The 20,800-nt window shown below is 40.7% G+C and overlaps 1 protein-coding gene across 3 annotated transcripts in view; it reads right to left on the bottom strand.

Annotated features, from left to right (window-relative positions):
* Window positions 1-20,800, bottom strand: part of GPR176 (G protein-coupled receptor 176) — a 35,260-nt gene that overhangs the window by 1,988 nt on the left and 12,472 nt on the right. For all 3 annotated transcript variants that reach the window (XM_030451706.1, XM_030451707.1, XM_008498881.2), the window contains exon 2: window positions 254-506. In XM_030451706.1, coding sequence (XP_030307566.1) covers window positions 254-498 — 245 coding nt within the window. In that variant the 5' untranslated portion in view covers window positions 499-506. The remainder of the gene's footprint in view (window positions 1-253; window positions 507-20,800) is intronic.

Genomic DNA, 20,800 nt, shown 5'->3' with positions numbered 1-20,800 from the left:
AGATATCAGACTGAGCTGAAAAATAAAGGTTTTCAATGTTACAGAGACAGATTTTTGTGCATTTCAGTATGTCCTGAAAATAAGCTGTACAATATGGGCAAAGCTCTGGAAGAAGAGCAGTTAATGGCATACTGGCAAAGGCATAAGGCAACACTAAATAGCATTCACACGACTAAAAGAAAAGGAAGAAAAGGGTTTCATAGGGAGGAAGAAGCATGAAAAATCAAGGATCTTGGCAAATTTGATCACCTACCTGTCAAGAGCAATGGCTGGAAAACTAAGGATGGTCACTGAGCAGAAGACTTTGTGCAGGAACTTGGCAATTCTGCAGAAAAGCATTGTATAGATCCACCAGCAGCAGTGGGGACTGGCACTAAGAGCAATATCAAAAGGCACACAGACGAGGCTGGCACAGATCCCCGAGCAGGCCAAATTCTTAATGAATCGGTTTGTTACGGATTTAAGTACTGATGTTCTGCAAGTTGACCACAGCACCATGATGTTACCTGGAAGTAGAGATGGGAGAGATAAACAAAGGGAAAAAAACCCCACAACCAAGCACAGCCCCCAAAATCCAGCAGATATGACTTTAACAGATGTGAATGTTTAGAGTTTGCTAGGGTCACTGACTGGAACCATCACACTAAAAAGTCTGTGTAAGGGTTGGTACCTTTACAAATCAGGTGACTGAAAACAATTACTCCCCAGCTATCTCCCTGAAGCATCCAGTAAAACATAAATTAGGGAATTTCAGAGACATATACCTAAGTAGGATATCCAAACCATGGTTTTAGATGCTTATTTTGACTCATGGATTAACTGACCCTCCTAACATTTGCTAAAATGCTCATATTTTAATAACTAGTGTATACTTATTATTTCAAAGTAAATAAAAATATATTGTTTTAATCTGTTTGTGTGTAAGTGGGTCAAAGCAGCTTGTTTTCCTTTCCACTGGCCACTTCAATGGAACAGACAGGCCAGTGTGAAGTCACATCTGAAAGAAACGTGTGTTTATTTTTTCCAAGAGATTCTGTATGTATGTAACAACATTTAATTAAACCAATGGGACAGGCAAAAAATAAAAAAAATTGATGCAGATAACTTCACAGAAGTACACACAGACTGCAACCCACTGTTTTGGATATTCAAGCCCTACACCTTTGTTTCAAATATGGTGAGTGCATGGCAGTGGAGCAGAAGTACAGAGAGAAACCAGCATTAGCTCAGACACCATTTTTCTCTTATCCCATCGTATTCTATCCAGATGTCAGTAAGAAATACCATATACAAAGACACTTTCCATCACAAATTTCCTTATGATTCTGTGTCACACAGCAGCAGCAGCATGAAAGGAAATGAATCAAACTGTTCTTCCTGCATGCAGCTCTCAGCCTCTTCCAACGCACACCAAGATGCCAGAAAACTCACCCTAAGAATATAGGATTATTATCTGACTGAGGTGTAAAAAAGCAGCTGCAGTCCATCTCCCCCACTCCTGTCTCCTATTCTCTCAGTTGACACTACCATTCTTTGGCATGACTTTTCCTTTAACCACTGAAAAATCCCTAGCTTTCATTTGCCAAGACAGGTTTTCCTGTGGCTATCCACATAAAATGCCAGCAAGAGGATATTCTTGTTCATGTGCCAACCAAGTGGCAAGTACCAAGAAATACTGGAAAATCAAGTTTAGCTTTCTGATAAAACAGAGCACCATTTCAATAAAAGCATGCAAGTTAACTTTAAAATCTGCTTCACAAAAGTACTGTTTAGGTCTGTAGCAGTTGAATGTCATTTGGAATCCAAATATTGCATCATGTGTTTTATGCAAATTCCTTTTCAGTAGCTGACAAAATATTCAGTTACACATTTACTATCTGATGTGTTTTAAAGAATGGAATCATCATCTGGTTTTGGCAGGTGCTTTGGGCTTGACAATATATACCAGAGGTGGGAGTCAATCAGTCGTATTTAAAGCTTCCTGGATTGCTAAAAGATAATTCAGTCAATCAAACCACTTACTTTCAAAAACACCTCTTAACTCTCCAGTTATTAAAGAAGTACTTCTTACACAGTAATAGTATATTTCTACAATGCCCTGGAGTAGGGGAAAAGCTGAGAGGTTTTCATATTTGGCTGTTTATTTACTTCAAATCTCTAATCTTGGTTGAATTGCATTGATTTTATAATCTTCCAAACCAAGTTTCACCTCCATTAGAATGGATATAAACGAAGAATGGAAACATTAAAGAAGCCAGAGGGGGTTTCATTAATACTTCAGGAGCTACTAGAGAACTCCTGAGCTATTCTTCAGAGTCCTACAGAGAAGCTTCATTCAGGAGTCCAGATTCTCAATTGCTGAATTATTTCTACAAATGATGACACATTGCCATTTAGACGTCAGAGAAGTGAAAATCAGCTCTGGTGCTGACTGACTCTAGATGGAAGTGGAAAAAAATAAATGTAAAAAAATAAATTGGTTCTTAGATGAGGAAGAACTTTTTTTATAGATAAAGTCAGAGCCTGAAAGAGGAAAAAAGGATAAGCTTATAGAAGTGTCCACTTGGGATAATGGAAAACCAGGCAAGTATGACTAACTGGTATATCAGTAATCTGCTCTAATGAACGACATCAGCTTCAGTATAGACTGACAGACCTTTCTACTGCTGCCTTCAAATCAGTTTCCCTTCATGCATCTCAAAGCCACCCACTCAGAGAAAAAATTACACCAGAAACTTTGTACTGCATTACATAATAAGAAGCTTCAGAACAAAACTGCATGTGTTTCCTGTTTCATTGCTCCTCACCCTTCCCCACCAATTCCTTTCCATGAAAGAGGGTAACAACATTTCAGGTGATGAGGTAATTCAACATGCAATATAGCAATTGTACTCTGAGTATTTTCATAACATACAGAGGCACTTTTCTCTTCTGTATGTTTAGTTATTCACTGCTGGACCCATGAAACACAGTAGTCTACTCCCAGTATGCTCCTTGTCTCTCAACTTGTTGCACATCCTCACAGTGGGCAAAGATACCACATGGGTTAGTTTTCTAACATGGGTGAGTTTCTGATGTGTTTCTGCTGGGTAATTGGTCCGAGGCTGTATAACCTTGGATTCAAACTTTGTCAGAGGATTGTACTGATCAGCTGAGAGGCATCCAGAGAAAGTTGGAGTAAGCAAGCAGCTGGAAAACACAGCAACTTGCTGTTTCCTCTGTCAGTACTGCCTGGAACGTGACTGTCACAACCATACTGGCTGCATGGAATTTTAACACTACAAGAAGATAAAGTGGTTTTCATTTAAAAAGTGTATATTTGGTCTTCTCAAAGAATGAGCTATGTCCACATAAAGCTTTTACTGCACCTTGCCTTGGTTAGTTGTCAACTTTGTCAGTACACTGACTGAATAAGCAGGAGGTAAGCATCCACCTTGTCCATATCTTTGAAAATTTCTCCAAGTAAAAGAGAGGAATAGGAAATGTCAAAGGTAATCACTGCATGAGAAGCAGCAGTTTTCACATTAGAAACAAACACACGTATAAAGCCTGCCAAACAAGGTCAAACAGGGCTTGTTTTATCCTCATATTATTATAATTACCAACATTCAATAAAATCTCCATGCACTATATACTAGTTCTATTGTATTCAGATTAAGGGCTGGTTCTTCCCAGTCACCCCCTTCTCTTATTTTTTTTTAATTGAGAAATATCACAGATAAGCACCCACACAGTACATGAAGTTGCACAGTACACTGAGAAAGTAAATCCAATGGTCCAGCACAGCATGCTGCCCAGACATCCATCAAGTGCCTTATAGTGCTTCAAGTTCACTGTATCTGCAAGGCATAACATTCTCTGAGAATGAAATGTTATCAGAGTGCATTACTCTGATTCAAAACACACAAAAAAATTTTTGCTCTTCTTCCAAGTGGCATTCTCGTTGGATTTCACTGACAGACATAAAGTGTTGATGAAAGCATTAACAGCTGAGATAGTTTTGAAAACTAGCTCTAGCAAGAATTCAAATAATGTGAAAGTTTCCGAACAATACCTTTAACAAGCAGAAGGACAATCCCCATGGAAACAAGAGGCTGTCATCTAAAACAAATGCATTTGCCATGCAGTCATCCAAAGAAAACAAAGGAGAAATTTTGCTCTTTGGCAATTACCTCATGGCACCCAATCCATTAGCTGCGTAGGACACTCAGCTTACAATTTTGTTAACGCCAATCAGCACATAATTGAATCAAAATAAAAGTGCACCACTCAAGCAAAATCTTCCTCCTGGCAGCTTATCTTCCTGTACTTGCTGACTTTTTTCTCACCCAGAGTGGGATTCTCAGGATCCAGCCATCCCACCTGGTAGGGAGCCCCTGCATACCCACCCACACACCTTGAAATGTTACAGGGAAGGAGCTGGAAGCATTCTTAAAAAAAAAAAAAAAATGCAGGAAGCAACAAAAAAGGGCTTTAGCCACTAAAACCTTCCATTAAAACATTAACTTTAAAAGACACAGGTTCTGTCAACATGATGACTCTACTGCAAAAGATGTACCTTGGAACAAGTTTGCTCTGTAGTTTTGCTGAGCCTTTTTTATTTTTATTTCATACAACAGGTGTGTTTATTTCAAGATAATGTGGCTCACTCCGATTCTTAGAATTTTCATTCACATATTCCTACTGACACCTTAAGTATTGATTTAGAAGTGTAATTTTGTAAGAGATTATCAGCTGGAGCTCAGGTCTTCAAACTCAGCTCAGCTGAACTACATCAAGCACAAACTTGCCCAGTACAGAGTAGTAACAGAGCATTTCAGCACAGACATAAATCACATTGGAAGACCTTTCATATGGTGTGTGATACTTGTTGGCATGGCTTCTGTTCCCAAGAAAATGTATGGTTACAAGGTAGAAAATATTTTAGCAAGGAGCAAGTTCATGGCAGCTTAGTTCCAGAAAGGGATGTTAAGATTTCCTTTCAGGAACAGGTAAGTCATTGACATTTGTTGTGGTGTAGTCTAGTACTAGTCCAAGGCTGACAGCTCCCTACACCATCCACTGGCAGCAGCTCCTGTGACTGCTGAAGTGAAGGTAGAGTAAAATTAGAAAACATATTTGAAGAAATTTAAAGTTTTTCTTACAGCAAATTTTATGTGATATTATGGTATTTGCAACGTCAAAATAACTATGGGTACTCTGATCATTAAAATAATTCTGTTTGTGACTTCTTTTACCATTGTCCTTAGTATTTTAAAAATACACTGTCGACAAGCAAAGTTGAAAGTAACTGCATCATGAAAAAGACCTCAGATACCCAACTGTATTTCCTTAAAATTTACTTATCTGAAAGGAGATAAGAAAATGCTGCGCTGAGAGTTCTACAGTTCTTCATACCTACAGTCACTTTTTCCCACCTCACTTTTTGTACTTACTGGCCCATTGAGAATTTCTGGGAAGGAAAAATAATTTTCTTCCTTTCAATAATAGACCTCAACAGCCACCACAATCATTTCAGCTAACCAAAGAAATAACCAAGCATGCTTATTTTGCTGAAGTATACCCAACTTTTCTGAATTCCTTGTATTTTAAAACCAATGTTCTCGAAGAACCTGAAACTCTTCTTGTTTCTTGGAGGGAAAAAAGTTTAAGGAATATTGTGTCTGCAACTTCAGGACCTTGGATTGTTCCCACATCAGGAAAATATGACAAATGTATAGCATTACTCTTGAAACCTCAGCTAGGAACTTAAAAACCTGAAAAAAAAATGTCCAGATGGACTACTCTAACCATAATAGGAATATAAATCTTTTCAAAGTTACTGGCTTTTCAAATCATAGGGCTGAAGGGATCAGCTTGTATTACTTGTTATAAAAATATAATCAAAACTCTCATGAGGCCTCCATGACATGGGGACCTATGTTTTTATCTCTTCTATAGAGGAAGGAAATAGAAACAAAGGAAAAAGTTACAGAAGAGGTGAAACTATTTGGTGTCCACATCATCAACATACATTAAATAATCAGCAGAAACAGAGGATCCCACATCCAAGTATCACACCTAGTGAACCACCTGGTCTTTCTTAAATTAGGCTTTGAGCCAGTCACCCTCAGAAAGCAAATCTGATGTTGCTACTGGAACACTACAAGGCCTGAGATGGGAGTAAAGCAGGTAATTCTGAACAGCCAATCTGCCTGCTCATCAGCCTTGGCACAAGAGGAACAGCTTTTGTCCCTTCGTTCTATAAAAATCTCAGAAGGGCCATTTTCAACCTGGATGTCATGAAAGGACTGAGGGGATGCAATTGTAGCTCTTCTTACACAAAGTCATCTCAAGCAACGCAACACTGTACTTGAGCTCCTCTGACCTTGTGCTGAACCTAATGGTAAACAGCCCCTGAACACAGGAAGCAAGCACTTCAAAAATCTGTTTTTAAATAACAGTTCTCTCTTTTTTGTCTACAGAGAGCCTGCAGCCACTTCTGTTGTTAGCTGATACTTAAGTCCAGGCACTCCTCCTTGGATGCTCCTTTTCTGCCTGACTTCACCCACATTCATCTGCAATTCACCTGCAGGCAGGTTGGTGCTGTCAAGGAGATGTGGTCACCAAGATGTGACTTTTCACATTGCAGAAGTGGCTCAATTTACTTTCAGTCCCAGTGCCTACTGAGTTCTTTCAGGAGAAAGCTGCAGAACCCCTGTCCTCTCTGCACAACGTGACAAGGTCAGATCCAGGAGGAGGCTGAGAGCTGCTTGCTTGTAAAGCTGTGGAAAAAATTCCATCTGGAGCAACTCCAGCATTTGGCTTGACCTGTAAACTGCTCCAGCACCCCCAGTAGACATTCCACCTTCTACTCTGGAACTGACGACCTCCTGTGCTTTTCAGAGTCTTCCACCCTCACATCCATACAAAATACTATCTCACCAGAATATAACACTGGCATGGTCTAACATCACCATGTTTATGAAAATTATTTTTTCTAACTCTTTTCCAGTCATTCACTTGAGATTTAAAACAAAACTTAAAAAGAGAGAGTTGCTGTGCCATACTGTAGTATAGGGGGTACATGAGTTCTATGCTATCTAACAGTATATAACCAATGGATATTTTGACTAAATTACTCAATTAGCTGATTTTTCGCTGGCTTATTGAGGAAAAAAGCAGAAATGCACACCATTCAAAATGAAAGAGAGGAGCACAATTTTAAAAGCCTGTGGTAATTACTTGTAGTTGGAAGACAGACTTTATATTCTCCTTGGTAATTGAGGCTATCTTGCACTATTGATTAAAAAAATAATTCCTAACCATTAGCATCAATTTTCATCCTCCGTTGAAGCCAAAATTATAGACTTCATAGCTTAAAGACACCATAGTGACAGCTATTTCATGGAGTAGAAATTTTCTGGCCTATCCCATTGCCTTGTGACTATTTAAAAAAAACTGTTCAGCTAAGAAAGATGTGATGTTCTTTCTGCATCAGTTTGACTGTGCTTCCCTTTCTCCAAATTGCCACGTTACCAGAAACAGAATTGTATTCTTTATGTGGTTTTGCCAAAAGGATACCAGCTGGGCATATTTGCTCTTGATTCTTTACACACAGATGTCTTCAGAAAGAAATGAATATGCTTAATACATCCTGTGCAGTGGGATTAATTTATGTTATATTTAGAAACAAGCATTTTTTCCTCCCTCCACAGCTGACTCTGTAGTGAATGGTTCTCTATGCTCCTCCCAGTCCCATGAATGGGCTCAAACAAGACTCGCTACAAAGAAGAAAGTAGAGCTGGGGACTCTGACACACATCTGAAGCACCATGAGTTACAAAATGAAAAAAAAATCAGTACAACCTTAAATTAAATACTGTCAAAATAAATAAGTAAATAAGAATCCATCTAGTTACCAGAGTGAGGCATTTCACTGAAGAAATATGCATTCACAGAGCCAAATCAGATTTATTCCAACCTGCCAAAGGGAAGAGATGCATTCCCATAGGATACCTCGGGTCAGGCAAGAGGTTTCACTGTCAAGACCACAGTGACATTTCTGGCCTGACTGAACTGAATGCAAGAAGTGGTTTATTTCCCTTAAATGTTCCCTGAAGTAAAACCTGAGATTGTGTTGATCAAATTCTATTCTTGATTGAGACTGTCCACAAATTTCCTCTCATTTTTCTGCAGTCCCCCATCTTCTATCTCCTCCACAAGACCAATGGATCATCTGCTCGCGATTGATGACTTAAAATCCAGAGAGACATCAAAGTGCCCAGGATTGATTAAAATAAAGGGAACAAGATTCAGTTATACAAGCTGAAGAAATACAGACATTTGTCTTGACCTTCAGAATAAGAAAAGTTTTTTAAAAAATTATATCTGGGCACCTTCTAGCAATAAAATTATTCTTAGGTTAAGACAAGCTGTAAAACTGTGCAACATTCACCCCAAACACACTCATGATGTGTGGAAAGAAGTTTTACACTTTCTTTTAACCTTCCAGGAATACAGATCAATGCCCTACTGGAAAAGGAAGATAACATGGTGATTTTTGCTGTAAGTTTCCTTTTCTTCCCTAGTGTTAGAAATAAAATTAGCCATTCATTTTTGGACTTCACAAGTTGCTGGGCACAGCAGAAGATAATCCACACTGAAACCTGACATAACACTGCCAAACCTTGTCACATGTTTCCTTGCACTAGCACTGGCTACTGAGCTACCATGGGCTGATGATACAAACTCCCTCATCAGTCATCCATATGCAGAACAGAATTTTAAAGTTGCATTTTGCTGACAGATGCAGCTAATGCAGAGAATCTTTTTGCTTATATATGGAATTTTTAGGTCTATTAAACTCAAACTAAGAAATTTCTGATATTAAAAAACTGATACAACATCAATATGAAAAATCAGTACAAAGCTGGAACAGTGTGACCTAAGATTAGTTTCTAACTTTATTTTCTGAAACTAAAAAAAAAATAGTTTTGTTGTCTTGCTACAGATATATAACCTGATAAGGTCCAGCCTGTATTTAACCATAAGAATGTAAAACATAGTTGAACCTAAGATACATGTAGCATACAGCTAACCCTATGAAAGACAGCATCCACCATCTGTAACAAGAGAGAATCATACATGCATTCTCTACTTCTTCCACCACAGAGAACTGAACAGGCAGCAACTTAACTGCAGTAAATCAGCAAGTGAGTGTATCAAAACACTTAAAGCTTGCTGTGTTTTCCTACACACATATACAAACACAAGCTCATCAGCAAAGCTTTCCAGGGTTCTTGCATTGCTCTCTGCAGTCATCCGTAAAATAATACTTCTTGATGGGATGCAGGCAGTAAATCCACAAATAACCAAGATGCTAATTGTGGTCTTGTTGGCTTCTGCTCATTCAACATTCAACCCACCTACTGCTACAAACCAAGGCATGTTTTATTTATATTTCAGCAGCTGTCTTTCATATTTCCACATTTCTCACCCACTTCTTCCCTTGTTTTCCTACAAAAATTACTATGTCACAATTGTTCGAACGCTTGGATGATACACTTGTGAAATTGCTCCCCTCTTGAACTGAATCATCTACTATCAACAGGTGAAAATGTTTCATATCCCTCTCTACCTTAAGGAAACAAACCAACAGAAAGTAAAAGCAATCCAAGAATTTCACAGAATCATCTGGGTTGGAAAGGACCTCTGAGATCATCAAGTCCAACCCTTAATGCACTGCCACTGTGGTTCCCAGACCATGGCACTGAGTGCCACATCAGTCTCTTCTTAAAAACCTCCAGGGATGGCGAATCCACCACCTCCCTGGGCAGCCAATTCCAATGCCTGATCACCCTCTCAGTAAAGAATTCTCTCCTAATATCAAACCTAAACCTCCCCTGGCACAACTTGAGACCATGCCCTCTTGTCTCACTGGTAGCTCCCTGGGAGAAGAGACCAAACTCCCCCCTGGCTACACCCTCCTTTCAGGGAGTTGTAGAGAGTGATGAGGTCTCCCCTGAGCCTCCTCTTCTCCAGCCTCAACACCCCCAGCTCCCTCAGCCCTTCCTCACAGGACTTGTGCTGATCCCTCGACAGCCTCCTTGCTCTTCTCTGGACCTGCTCCAGCACCTCAATCTCCTTCCTGAACTGACGGGCCCAGAACTGAAAACAGGACTCAAGCTGTGGCCTCACCAGCGCTGAGTACAGGGGCAGAATCCCTTCCCTGGACCTGCTGGCCACACTGTTCCTGATCCAGGCCAGGATGCCATTGGCCTTCTTGGCCACCTGGGCACACTGCTGGCTCATGTTCAGCTTTCTGTCAGTCCAGACTCCCAGGTCCCTTTCTGCCACTCTGTGCCCAGCCTGGAGCTCCCCATGGGGTTGTTGTGGCCAAAGTGCAGGACCCGGCACTTGGCCATGTTGAACCTCATCCCATTGGAATCAGCCCAACTCTCCAGTCTGTCCAGGTCCCTCTGCAGAGCCCTCCTGCCTTCCAGCTGATCCACACTCCCCCTCAACTTAGTGTTGTCTGTTAATTTGCTAAATGTGGACTCAATCCCCTCATCTAAGTCCTCAGTGAAGATACTGAACAGAACTGGGCCAAGCACTGATCCCTGGGGTCACCACTGGTGAGCAGCCGCCAATTGGATCAGCACCATTCAGCACCACCCTCTGGGGGCCTCCAGCAGTTCCTAACCCATCACAGGATGCTCCTGTCTGAGTCCTGGGCTGACAGCTTTTTCAGGAGAATGCTGTGGGAGACAGTGTCAAAGGCCTTGCTGAAGTCCAGGCAGACTCCATCCACAGCCTTCCCCTCATCCACCAGTCGGGTCACCCGATCATAAAAGGAGATCAGGTTGGTCAGTCAGGACCTGCCCTTCCTAACCCCGTGCTGGCTGGGTCTGATCCCTTGCCCATCCTGCAGGTGCTGTGTGATTACACTGAGGATGATCTGTTCCATAACCCTGCCAGGCACTGAAGTCAGGCTGACAGGCCTGGAGTTTTCTGTGTCCTCCTTTCATCCCTTTTTGTGGATTGGTGTGACATTCACCAACTCCCAACCATCTGGGACCTCCCCAGTGAGCCAGCACTGTTGATAAATGATGGAAAGCAGCTTGGCAAGCCGGATTAGATGACCTTTAGAAGCCCTTTCCAATCCAAATTATTCTCTGATTCTATTCTATAATTCTATGAATTAACCAGGAAGCAGAATCCAGGCTACAGTTAAAGCATTCTAGAAGAAAAACTGGTCTTTGCTCCAAGGCCATAACACTCTTTTGCCAGACGACTTTCAACAAGACAAGAGGGCAGGGTCTTAAGTTGTGCCAGGGGAAGTTTAGGTTAGATATTAGAAAGAATTTCTTTACGGAGAGGGTGATCAAGCATTGGAATGGGCTGCCCAGGGAAGTAGTGGATTCTCCATCCCTGGAGATATTTAAAAGGAGACTGGACGTGGCACTCAGTGCCATGGTCTAGCAACTGCAACAGTGGTAAAAGGGTTGGACTCGATGATCTCTGAGGTCCCTTCCAACCCAGCCAATTCTGTGATTCTATGATTCTATGTTACTATGGATTTTTCAGTTCACAATGCCCCAGTTTTACAGTTCTGTCTGCTTCTAACCTCACATAGCTGGTTTTTTTCCATATATACCAGTCAGTAGATAAAATAAATTATTTCTCTTCAGAAACTTTACCTTGCTTTTACCACAATAAATATACCACCAGATAGCAGTCCAAACCAGTACTGCATCTTTTCCTGGTACTAGTGAACTTGAGCTATTGCATATGAAAAACTTAATTCTTCCTTACTGAGATTTTATTTTGCCACCTTTCAGAAGAAACCTTTAATAAGATAGCAGAAGATTTAGCTATTTGAAATCACACTAATTAATATGTATATGGGTTGGTATTCTCAGGGCAACTCAGTCAGAATTTTACTAAAAAAATAATCAAGAACAAAGCATTACAGAAATTTTCTTTTTCTAAGAGACATTATAATAAGGCATTCGAGCATGAAGTGCCAGTGCTTAATAACCATAACTAATGCTTAATGAGGAAGCACCCAAACAACAGCACAATCTTCTGCCAGAGGGTACACCAACTCTTCCTGATTTTTCAGTGGGAGACAACTCACCAGCAGTAATTGTTTTAACAGTTTGCTACCAGATGTGTGCTGGGGAAGACCACGTTGGAATCACAGCTTTAAAGACAAGTTTAATATGAACAAAAGAGAGGGTTTCACAGTGATGGCCATTTTAGCTTGCCAGAATTCTTGACACAGCTGAGCAGGAATAGAGGTACAAAGGACTAAATCAGACACGGATCAGGAAGAGCTGCAGGAAGTTTCACATTTATCTGTTCTTCCAGAAACACCTATGAAAAACATTCATGGATGAGAGGTCAAAGATACTTGCCAAGAAACAGGAAGTTCTGACAGAATGTGACACTCCAGTGCTCTGCTAGAAAGACAAAAATATTCAGCACAGGGATCTATGTGACAGCCCTCTGCCTTGTCCTCCCAGTCTACTCTTAAGTAAGAAGAAACCTTTGGATACTCCAAAGCCATGACTCGTTTGGATCTTTGTTCTAACACTGTAAGTGTGCCACAAACAACAACGCTGCTTTAAAGCTTTAATTTATGAGAAGTGCCTTCAGAGCAAGTCTCTTTGGGAAAAAATAGGAGAGGAAGACTTGATCAACAAAGTAATAAACTTGGAATTAAAACAGTAGATGTTCTAGATTGAAAGTGAAGAAAGAAAAAAAAATGCAGCATTTCGCTGAGAGTTTACAATCGCCTCTGGAGCTTACTCAATAAAAATTTTTACTTCAAAAACCAGTGCTATAATGATGAAAAAAAACCCCATTACATAGGAACTCAAAGACATGTTGTTAAATCCTGACTCATTCTACCACTGCTTGTGTGAGTGGCTCAAAAGACCATGGCAGAACTTGCACACGGAGAGCAAGGCTGTGCCACCTGTATCCTAAAGCAGAATTTACAAAGCATTTCTCTGCCTCCTATACAATTACTTTTAGTGGAGATTGTTTATTTCTTCTTCATGCCTCAGTGCTCCAACAGCAAATAAAACAAAAATTCCTGATATTTCAAGGATGAAAAAGTTAACTTACCATTTCAGACTTTACTGGTAAAATATGCTAACAGATGTAACTGACAATTGTAATGGTTAAATAAATATTTCATAAAGCCCCTAGTGTGTACATACATGCAAAACCCACTAATGTAATATTAATATTTGAGTTGTATATATTAATAACTACTGCTCCTGAATGGCTTTTTAATAGCCTACTTACAAGTCTTAATTTGGCAGCAGAGAGCAGCAGATGTTGCCAGTATGTCAATAGCCTATTCTGAGTTTAACTGGCTAAACTGAACAGCACCAATGCATCAATTGTTTTGTATCTAATTTGCAAAATGTCTGGGGTTCTGTTTTTTAAAAATCTACTCTCTCCCACGCCAAAAACGTGGCCAGTGATTTCTGCCACGTGGCTCACTACAGCATCAATGGCAATCATGTAGCTTTATCTTCTGCAGTGCTCTGAAACAACCTACCACAGCCCTACCACAAGGAGGGCTCCCTTGTAAGCTGCAGTAGAACACAATACCCTCTCAAGGCTGGATGTATTTAACGTGACCTGATAATTGTATTCTGAAAAGAAAATGGAAATAAACAACAAATTTTATAATGCCATAAGCAAAGGGAATTGTGGAATGACCCAAAGGACTATTTCCACTCCTTGGAAATGAGCAGACTAGATTGGAAAGCATTTTTATATACTTTTTTTGGTCATTTCAGTGATCCCAGGCTGCCTAATGTATGAATTAGTTGTAAAACATTTCATAAGTAGCTTTCCTTTGCTGAGATGACGGAGTGTCTGTAGGACATACAAGGAGACTTGTAAAAAAATTTACTTAGAAAAGCTAAAATTAAAGCAAAATGCAAAACTGACTCCTGAAGCCACTTTTCATCCTTCAAGAAGGCCACTGTCAATGAATCTGGCTGTCCCAATACTTGCATGATATAGATGAATATAGCATAAATCTATCCTACTGCACTCTCAGCCTGCTAAGACTGGGACAGCTACAGTGATGGAGAAAGCAGGACCTGCATGTCATCTCTAACTCTGTCTGCTATGGATTTCTGAATGAAGCAGAGAAGATGGACACTTTTCCAACATTTTCTTAATGTTAATGAGTGAGAGTAATGAGACTCATACAAGAGGGAGGCAGGGTTTTTTTTTCTCTGAAATACAGAGAGAAAAAACAAGGAAGAAAGAAGGAGACTGCCCTCTGTCCACCTACCATACATCCCAAGTTCTATTTGGACTATAAAGTACAGCTTTAGCCTCCCAGAGGCACAAACCCAGAGCATTTGATGCATCTGTATTGATCTGGTAACTTAATTCTCTCTGCAACAAAGCACCTAACCCAAGCTGCCAGCAGACCCTTCTTGAGTCACCAGTTCACTCCTCACATCACCTAACTTCACCACTGTGTGATCATCACATATCCCCTTGCTCCTTTCTGCAGCCAAACAGAGCAACCAGAAGACATTATCTGGTTAAATTCTCATTTCCTTCAAACATTACTTTTACACAAATACTAATAATGCAATTACTCAATTTATGCTGTTCTGAAAATACATAAAAACTGTAATTCAATGCAACTGGAGCAAAAATTATTCCGCTTCCTCTGTTCTAACTTTTGTTTCATTAATGTACTGTGTTACCAGCAAATTTGCATCTTCCTCTTTGTCACACATATATACTTAGGGTAATTTGCTGTTTGTAAGAGTTCTTTATCACATTTTAAAACAAGAAGATGTACAAAGGCTGTTTTCATCCTGTGTTTGTTGGCTACAATAGATCATAGAATCATAGAATGGTTTGGGTTGGAAGGGACTTTAAAGATCACCCAGCTCCAGCCCCCCTGCATGGGCAGGGACACCTCCCACCAGACCAGGTTGCTCACAGCCCCATCCAGCCTGGCCCTGAACACTGCCAGGGATGGGGCAGCCACAACTTCCCTGGGCAACCTGTGCCAGTGTCTCACCATCCTCACAGGAAGTATTTTTTTTCCTAATGTCTGACCTAAATCTCCCCTCTTCAAGTTTTAAACCATTTCCCTTTGTCCTCTCACTACACAGTGAGAGTCACTGTCACTGTGTAGTGAGTGTCAGTGTCACTATGAGGTCACCTCAGAGTCTCCCCTTCTCCAGGCTTAACAACCCCAACTTCCTCAGCCTGGCTCCATAGGGAGCTGCTCCAGCCCTCTGATCATTTTAGTGTCTCTGCTCTGGACACATTCCAGGAGCTCTATGTCCTTCTTATGCTGGGGACTCCAGAACTGGACACAGTGCTCCAGGTGGGGTCTCACAAGAGCTGAGCAGAGGGAGAGAATCACCTTCCTTGACCAGGGGTCTTGTGCTTCTTTTGTTACAGAGAAATTTGGTTTCTCTGGATGTAGCCTCTTTCTGACAAGTGTTACATTTGCAAACACCATTAATTCAATTTTTACTTGTGAATTTTTAATTTTTACCCTATTTGAGTGCTGACAGAGGTTTTGCTTTCCTAATCATAGAATCATAGAATCATAGAATTGGCTGGGTTGGAAGGGACCTCAGAGATCATCGAGTCCAACCCTTGAACCACCGTTGCGGTTGCTAGACCATGGCACTGAGTGCCACATCCAGTCTCTTTTTAAATATCTCCAACATAAGAGAAAGTTAAATACAAAAAAAAGAAAAACTGTCATTTATACCAAAGATCAAATCAAGGTTCCCGACTGCTTCACTGTAATATATGGCACTTTCTAGAGTGTGTTTCTTGGGTAAATATTGCTGCTGTACAGATCTATAATTTAATACTCCCTGCTGACTACTAACTTTCTACTATCATCTGTGACTTCTATTACATGAAGATGCACCAGATATAAGCTTTGTTCTTAGACATGAAAGATGATGCATTAGATAAATAATCTCAACTATTACACAGTAAAGAAAAAATGAGGACTAAGATGGACATTACTTGTATTTTTGTTTTTAATAATAATTTGCTGTCTATCCCAGAAAATCCCTCTTTAAAGGATGACTAGTGGTAAAGCGAAACACGTCAAGTCCATGTATAAAATAAACCAAAGACATTTGACAAATTCTATTGCTTAAAAGCAAACAATTAGACAAAAACCACTTTTACTTATAGAGCTGCTGGAACCTTGTATTTATCATTCTGTACTTCCTGCTAGCAACTGAGAATTTATGGCTCCAACACAGAATGCACTGAGCCATTTACTTGTGGTGTCTGGAGATGCGGTTCACATTCAGGCTATTCCACTGCGTGGGTTTACAGATTCCTTCTGCCCTGCAGCAACTCACCCCAAGCAGCCACACCAGTCTCAGAGCTAACCTGATTTTGCACTAGAGCTGGATATACAGGACACAAAGGCTACAAAGTCAGCTTTCAACAATTTTAAAAGTAGTAGTCTTCTTCTGGACTGTTGAACAGGCATGAGTATCCAGTTTTGGAAGACAGCCTTGACAGAAGACTGAAGCAGACTCAAAGCCTGGCTGTCTCCTAGTCCACAGAAAAGCCTTGCAGACAGCCTGCAAGCTGCCTAACTCACCCTAATTCACCTATGAAATGGCCTGAAACAGATTTGCCTCCAACCCTCCAAACAAAAATCAAAGAAGTTCTCTTTCAGACATCAGATGTCACAGGACTGAGCAGTTATCTGCTCTCTGAAAACAGAATGCATGGACAGAGAATGTTACAACACTTCATCAATAAAGCAAAGAACATGTAATTGTAACATTATTATCAGACTGCTATGCAAATAGCCACCATATTTGTTTGCTCTCTATGTTATATTAAATGAAGAAAAGACCACTTACTAGCAGACCACTTACTTAAGAAAAGACTACTTTCTAGATACCGGAGGGTCTAGGTCTCTACTTGCCCTTCCTAGACATTTCCACACACAATTTCTTTGCTTCAGACTCTATCACATAGAAATGTCTTTGACCTTGTTACCTGTGCCCTTGGTTGTAAAGAAATCACCTCTGATCATTTGATTAGCCCCAGCAAACATAAAGTATTCTGAGACTGCTGCTTACTCAGCTCTGTCCACAGCACCAGGGAAACAGAATCCAAAGAATAGTTCTGTGTTTTTCAGCTTCTTTAGAACCTGAAGTGCAATTTTACTTTCTAAATGCTTAAAATAGTCAAAATAAGTCTCCAGTGGTTGGTATCACCCTATACAGTATCAGCTTTTGCCAACTGCACAGGTGTTTTAGTATCTCTTTTAACCAGGTTCTTTTCTTCTGCTGACCGTGTCTTAAAAAACTAATAAAACAAAAGAATGTATTTGTTGTCCCTGTTACAGAGGCCTATTACAGTAAGGAAATGTTTAGTGTGGTGGTAGTTTATTCCTTTTTTCAGATGAAATTGCAGACATAAAATACTGAACTTAGCCAAATCTAGCATGAGCACTACATAACTGTACTGGGGGAAAATCAGGATAATAGATAAAATTTTTTATAAGTGAAGTAAAAGAACATTCTGTAATACACTACTGAGTTCTACAGCTTTTTCTGTATTACAGTAATTCTGCTGACTTGTACATGGTGCTCCTTGCAATGTTCCCTTTTTCTATCAAGACAGCAATGTTTAGGTGAAGCAGGCAAAACATTATCTTTCAAAGCATGTGCTCCAAAAACCACGGAGGGATGAGTTAAAGAGAAGAACATGTGGTAACATCCAGCTGTAATTTCTTGATTATTACATACCCAGTGTTACTGTCCCCATTATGCACAATGTTATAGTACACATATGTGTAGCATCCCAGACTTAACCTACACAAGATGGAGACACCATGTACCTGTGAAGGAACAGCTGGCTGCCACATCCAACCATCACAGGTTACACTCCAAACAAGACAGGATGAATATTTATCTCTGTGGTGGGACTACGTGTAGCAGACAAAGGGGAATCAAACAGAGCAGGAAGCGTAGCTATTTTGCCCTGGAAAGACCAGAACAGTGGGAAGACAAGCAGGATTTGTGAGTTTGGAGCTGCCTGCTTCCTTTGTTAGCCACAGGCTTTGGGTAAGCAGGAGTTTGCTAAGGCTGCTCCGAGTGTTTGCCAAGCAGCTTGTCCAGGAACAGACAGCGCCAGAGCCCTGAGTGCCACAAGTGTGATTATCTATTCAGGACAGGTTTTGAGTGTGTGTGTGTGTGTGTGTGTGTGTGTGTGTGTAGGTGTGCACAGAAGAAGGAATTCCTGACCCTCATCCTTTGCAGGTGGGAATGGTTAAAATGAAACAGCTAAGAGAAACAAAAAGGTCCCAGATGAGGCTGAAAGGGACAATGCTGTGCAGTCTCGTCTCCAATGCAGCAGCTCTTGTGCTGGGGACATGAGACTCAGGGAATGACAGTCTCCCCCTGGGCAAGAGTGTTCCCTTACATGCTGGATGCACCTGCAGAAGAAAGGCCAGAAGGCAGTGGTGGCAGGAGGTTGCTTCACTGGGCACAGAGCTAGCTGGCTTTGAAACATCAGAGGAAGGACTGCACAGTAATGTGGCTGTCAAGTGCAAAGGGAACAGACCTTCTGGAATCTCCCAGTAGTTCACAGGAAGAAAAAGGGCAATTTTCAGTCTGTAACAGTACCAGGGGCACAGGGAAGTGTCAGAGAGAAGTTCAGGAGGTTTAACTAGGGTGATCAACCAAGATACTAAAGCCCAGAATCTTCCTAACAACTGACTGTCATTAAGAGACTCATTAAGAGCTCTCTATACTAAGGACGGACAGAGATCTGCAGTCTCAATGAGTGAATGAGATGCTGATGCTGAGAAGGATTTTTTTGATACCTTAAGCAATGGGGTACCTTTCAGGACATGGGAGACCTGCAAAAGAAAGACAAGATGCCTGCACCTTAACCAAACTAGAGTTCTGGGTGAAAACTGCAGAGGAGCATTTAAACTGCTTGCTGGGTAAAGCCAAAGGGCACCAAGGAGACAGTCTCAATGCTGCCCAGAAAAGGCAAACAATCACCTTAATCTCACACACAGAGAATGCAAACCAGACCACCCTCTGTTCTAGATAATCCTTTAAAATACAGATATAAGATTGAAATAGCACCAAAAAAAACCCCTATTTCAGTATTTTCCACCTTTTGCAATTAATGCAGGCAATGGCAGTGGATAATGTATTTCATCTTCTTCTGTGACTGACCTGTTTGTTCCACAGTATCAGAGAAATGATCCTTTTATGCTATAAGAAATACAGATACGCAACAAAAGTAAGGACCGCCTGAGTCTCAAACACAAGCTAAGTGACACAAGGTATGGCAAAATAGATAAGAAAGCTTCCATAGAAAGATCATTTCATACTTTATCAGTCTCCTGGAAGAAATTGTTAAATTCTTCCGTGGAATTGCTTTAACAGACAAGCCAAAGGTGATTGAAAAAAAGCAGACTAAAAGCAGAGCCTTTGTCCTCCCTGAAATTACAGGCATATTTTTTTGCTCAAGAGAACAGGCAGAACAGAAGTAAGGACCACATTTTTCAGGAAGTCAGACTATTCATGATAGAGAATGTCAATTACAGTATTGAACACCATAACTATTAAAGCATTTTAAAAGGCAGCAGTCCACAGCAATCTCCCAGTAATCCTCAGTGAGAGCAAAAGACCATGAGCAGAAAATAAGACAATTAGAGCTCTCCTGCCATCACCATGTCAGCTTCACTACTGCTTTTGTTTCTACCTTAATTGCTATTTGCAATGTCTGCCTGATCTAATGCCTCTTCGTGAGGTTATGCTATTTCTTATCCAGCAAGTCTTCCATTCCAAGATATTCTCCTTATTGCAATGTTTCTATGGAAGCTAGCTGACTACAAGGCACCAGTTCTAGTCCCTGCTTCCAGCTGCTAGACCTAATTTAAAAATGCTAAAAATAAAAAAGGCTTACATGTAACAGCACCGTTTGGAAAGCAAGAGGCTGTACTTCCTACAGGGATAGCATTTAATCAGAATTGAAATAAAGAGAGGTACAGTACAATAACTGTTTCACTGGTATTTCTGCCATTTTCAAACTTCCTAGCAGTACCTAGCCCACTCACAGAGCATTTTGATAACTCCTTCCAGGTGATGGGAAACGTAACACAGAGAAGGTCCAAGACTTTGGACATCCAGTTCAGCCGTTGCCACATGGACCACCTATGATGGACACCCAGGAATGCAGAAACATTTACAAATCCTGCAACGGGCTGGGTGGACAGGGTGTTGGTGGGAAATCAAAAGAAGTACAGCAGGAAAACAAAACATTGTCTTCATAATTTGGGACATTTTCTTTAGATACACACAGGATATGTATAAAATTCGCTTCTGTTTTTCTCTGCTAAACACTTTACATAGGTATACCCACTCATGCACATGTAATCTACTGTAGGATCTCAGAGCCTTAGCATCCCTAGATAATCAAAAAATAAGTAAAGTTTGTACCAGATATCAGCAAATCTGATTACACACAATAACCTACACAGGGAAAGGAGCCCCTGTCCCACCCATCCCCAGGCTGTTGCAAGGGAGCCTCATCCCTCATGGGCCAGAGTTGTCCTCCACCCATGAGCCTGTGGGAGAAACTCTCCAGGTCTCCTTCCAAACTGAGGGTGTTTAGCCCAGGAGTATGGGAGTCTTTGTAGGATGCAGGAATGAGCACTTGGGGACCATACAAAACTTATTGTGGAATGTTTATGGTAGAAGACGAGGTTGAGGAAAGATAGACTTCAAGGTGGTCTCCTA

This window comes from Calypte anna, chromosome 5A (assembly GCF_003957555.1).
Source record: "Calypte anna isolate BGI_N300 chromosome 5A, bCalAnn1_v1.p, whole genome shotgun sequence".
Classification (NCBI taxonomy): Eukaryota; Metazoa; Chordata; class Aves; order Apodiformes; family Trochilidae; genus Calypte; species Calypte anna.
Note: the sequence above shows the minus strand (reverse complement) of the source record. Positions and strands in the feature narration are given on the sequence as shown.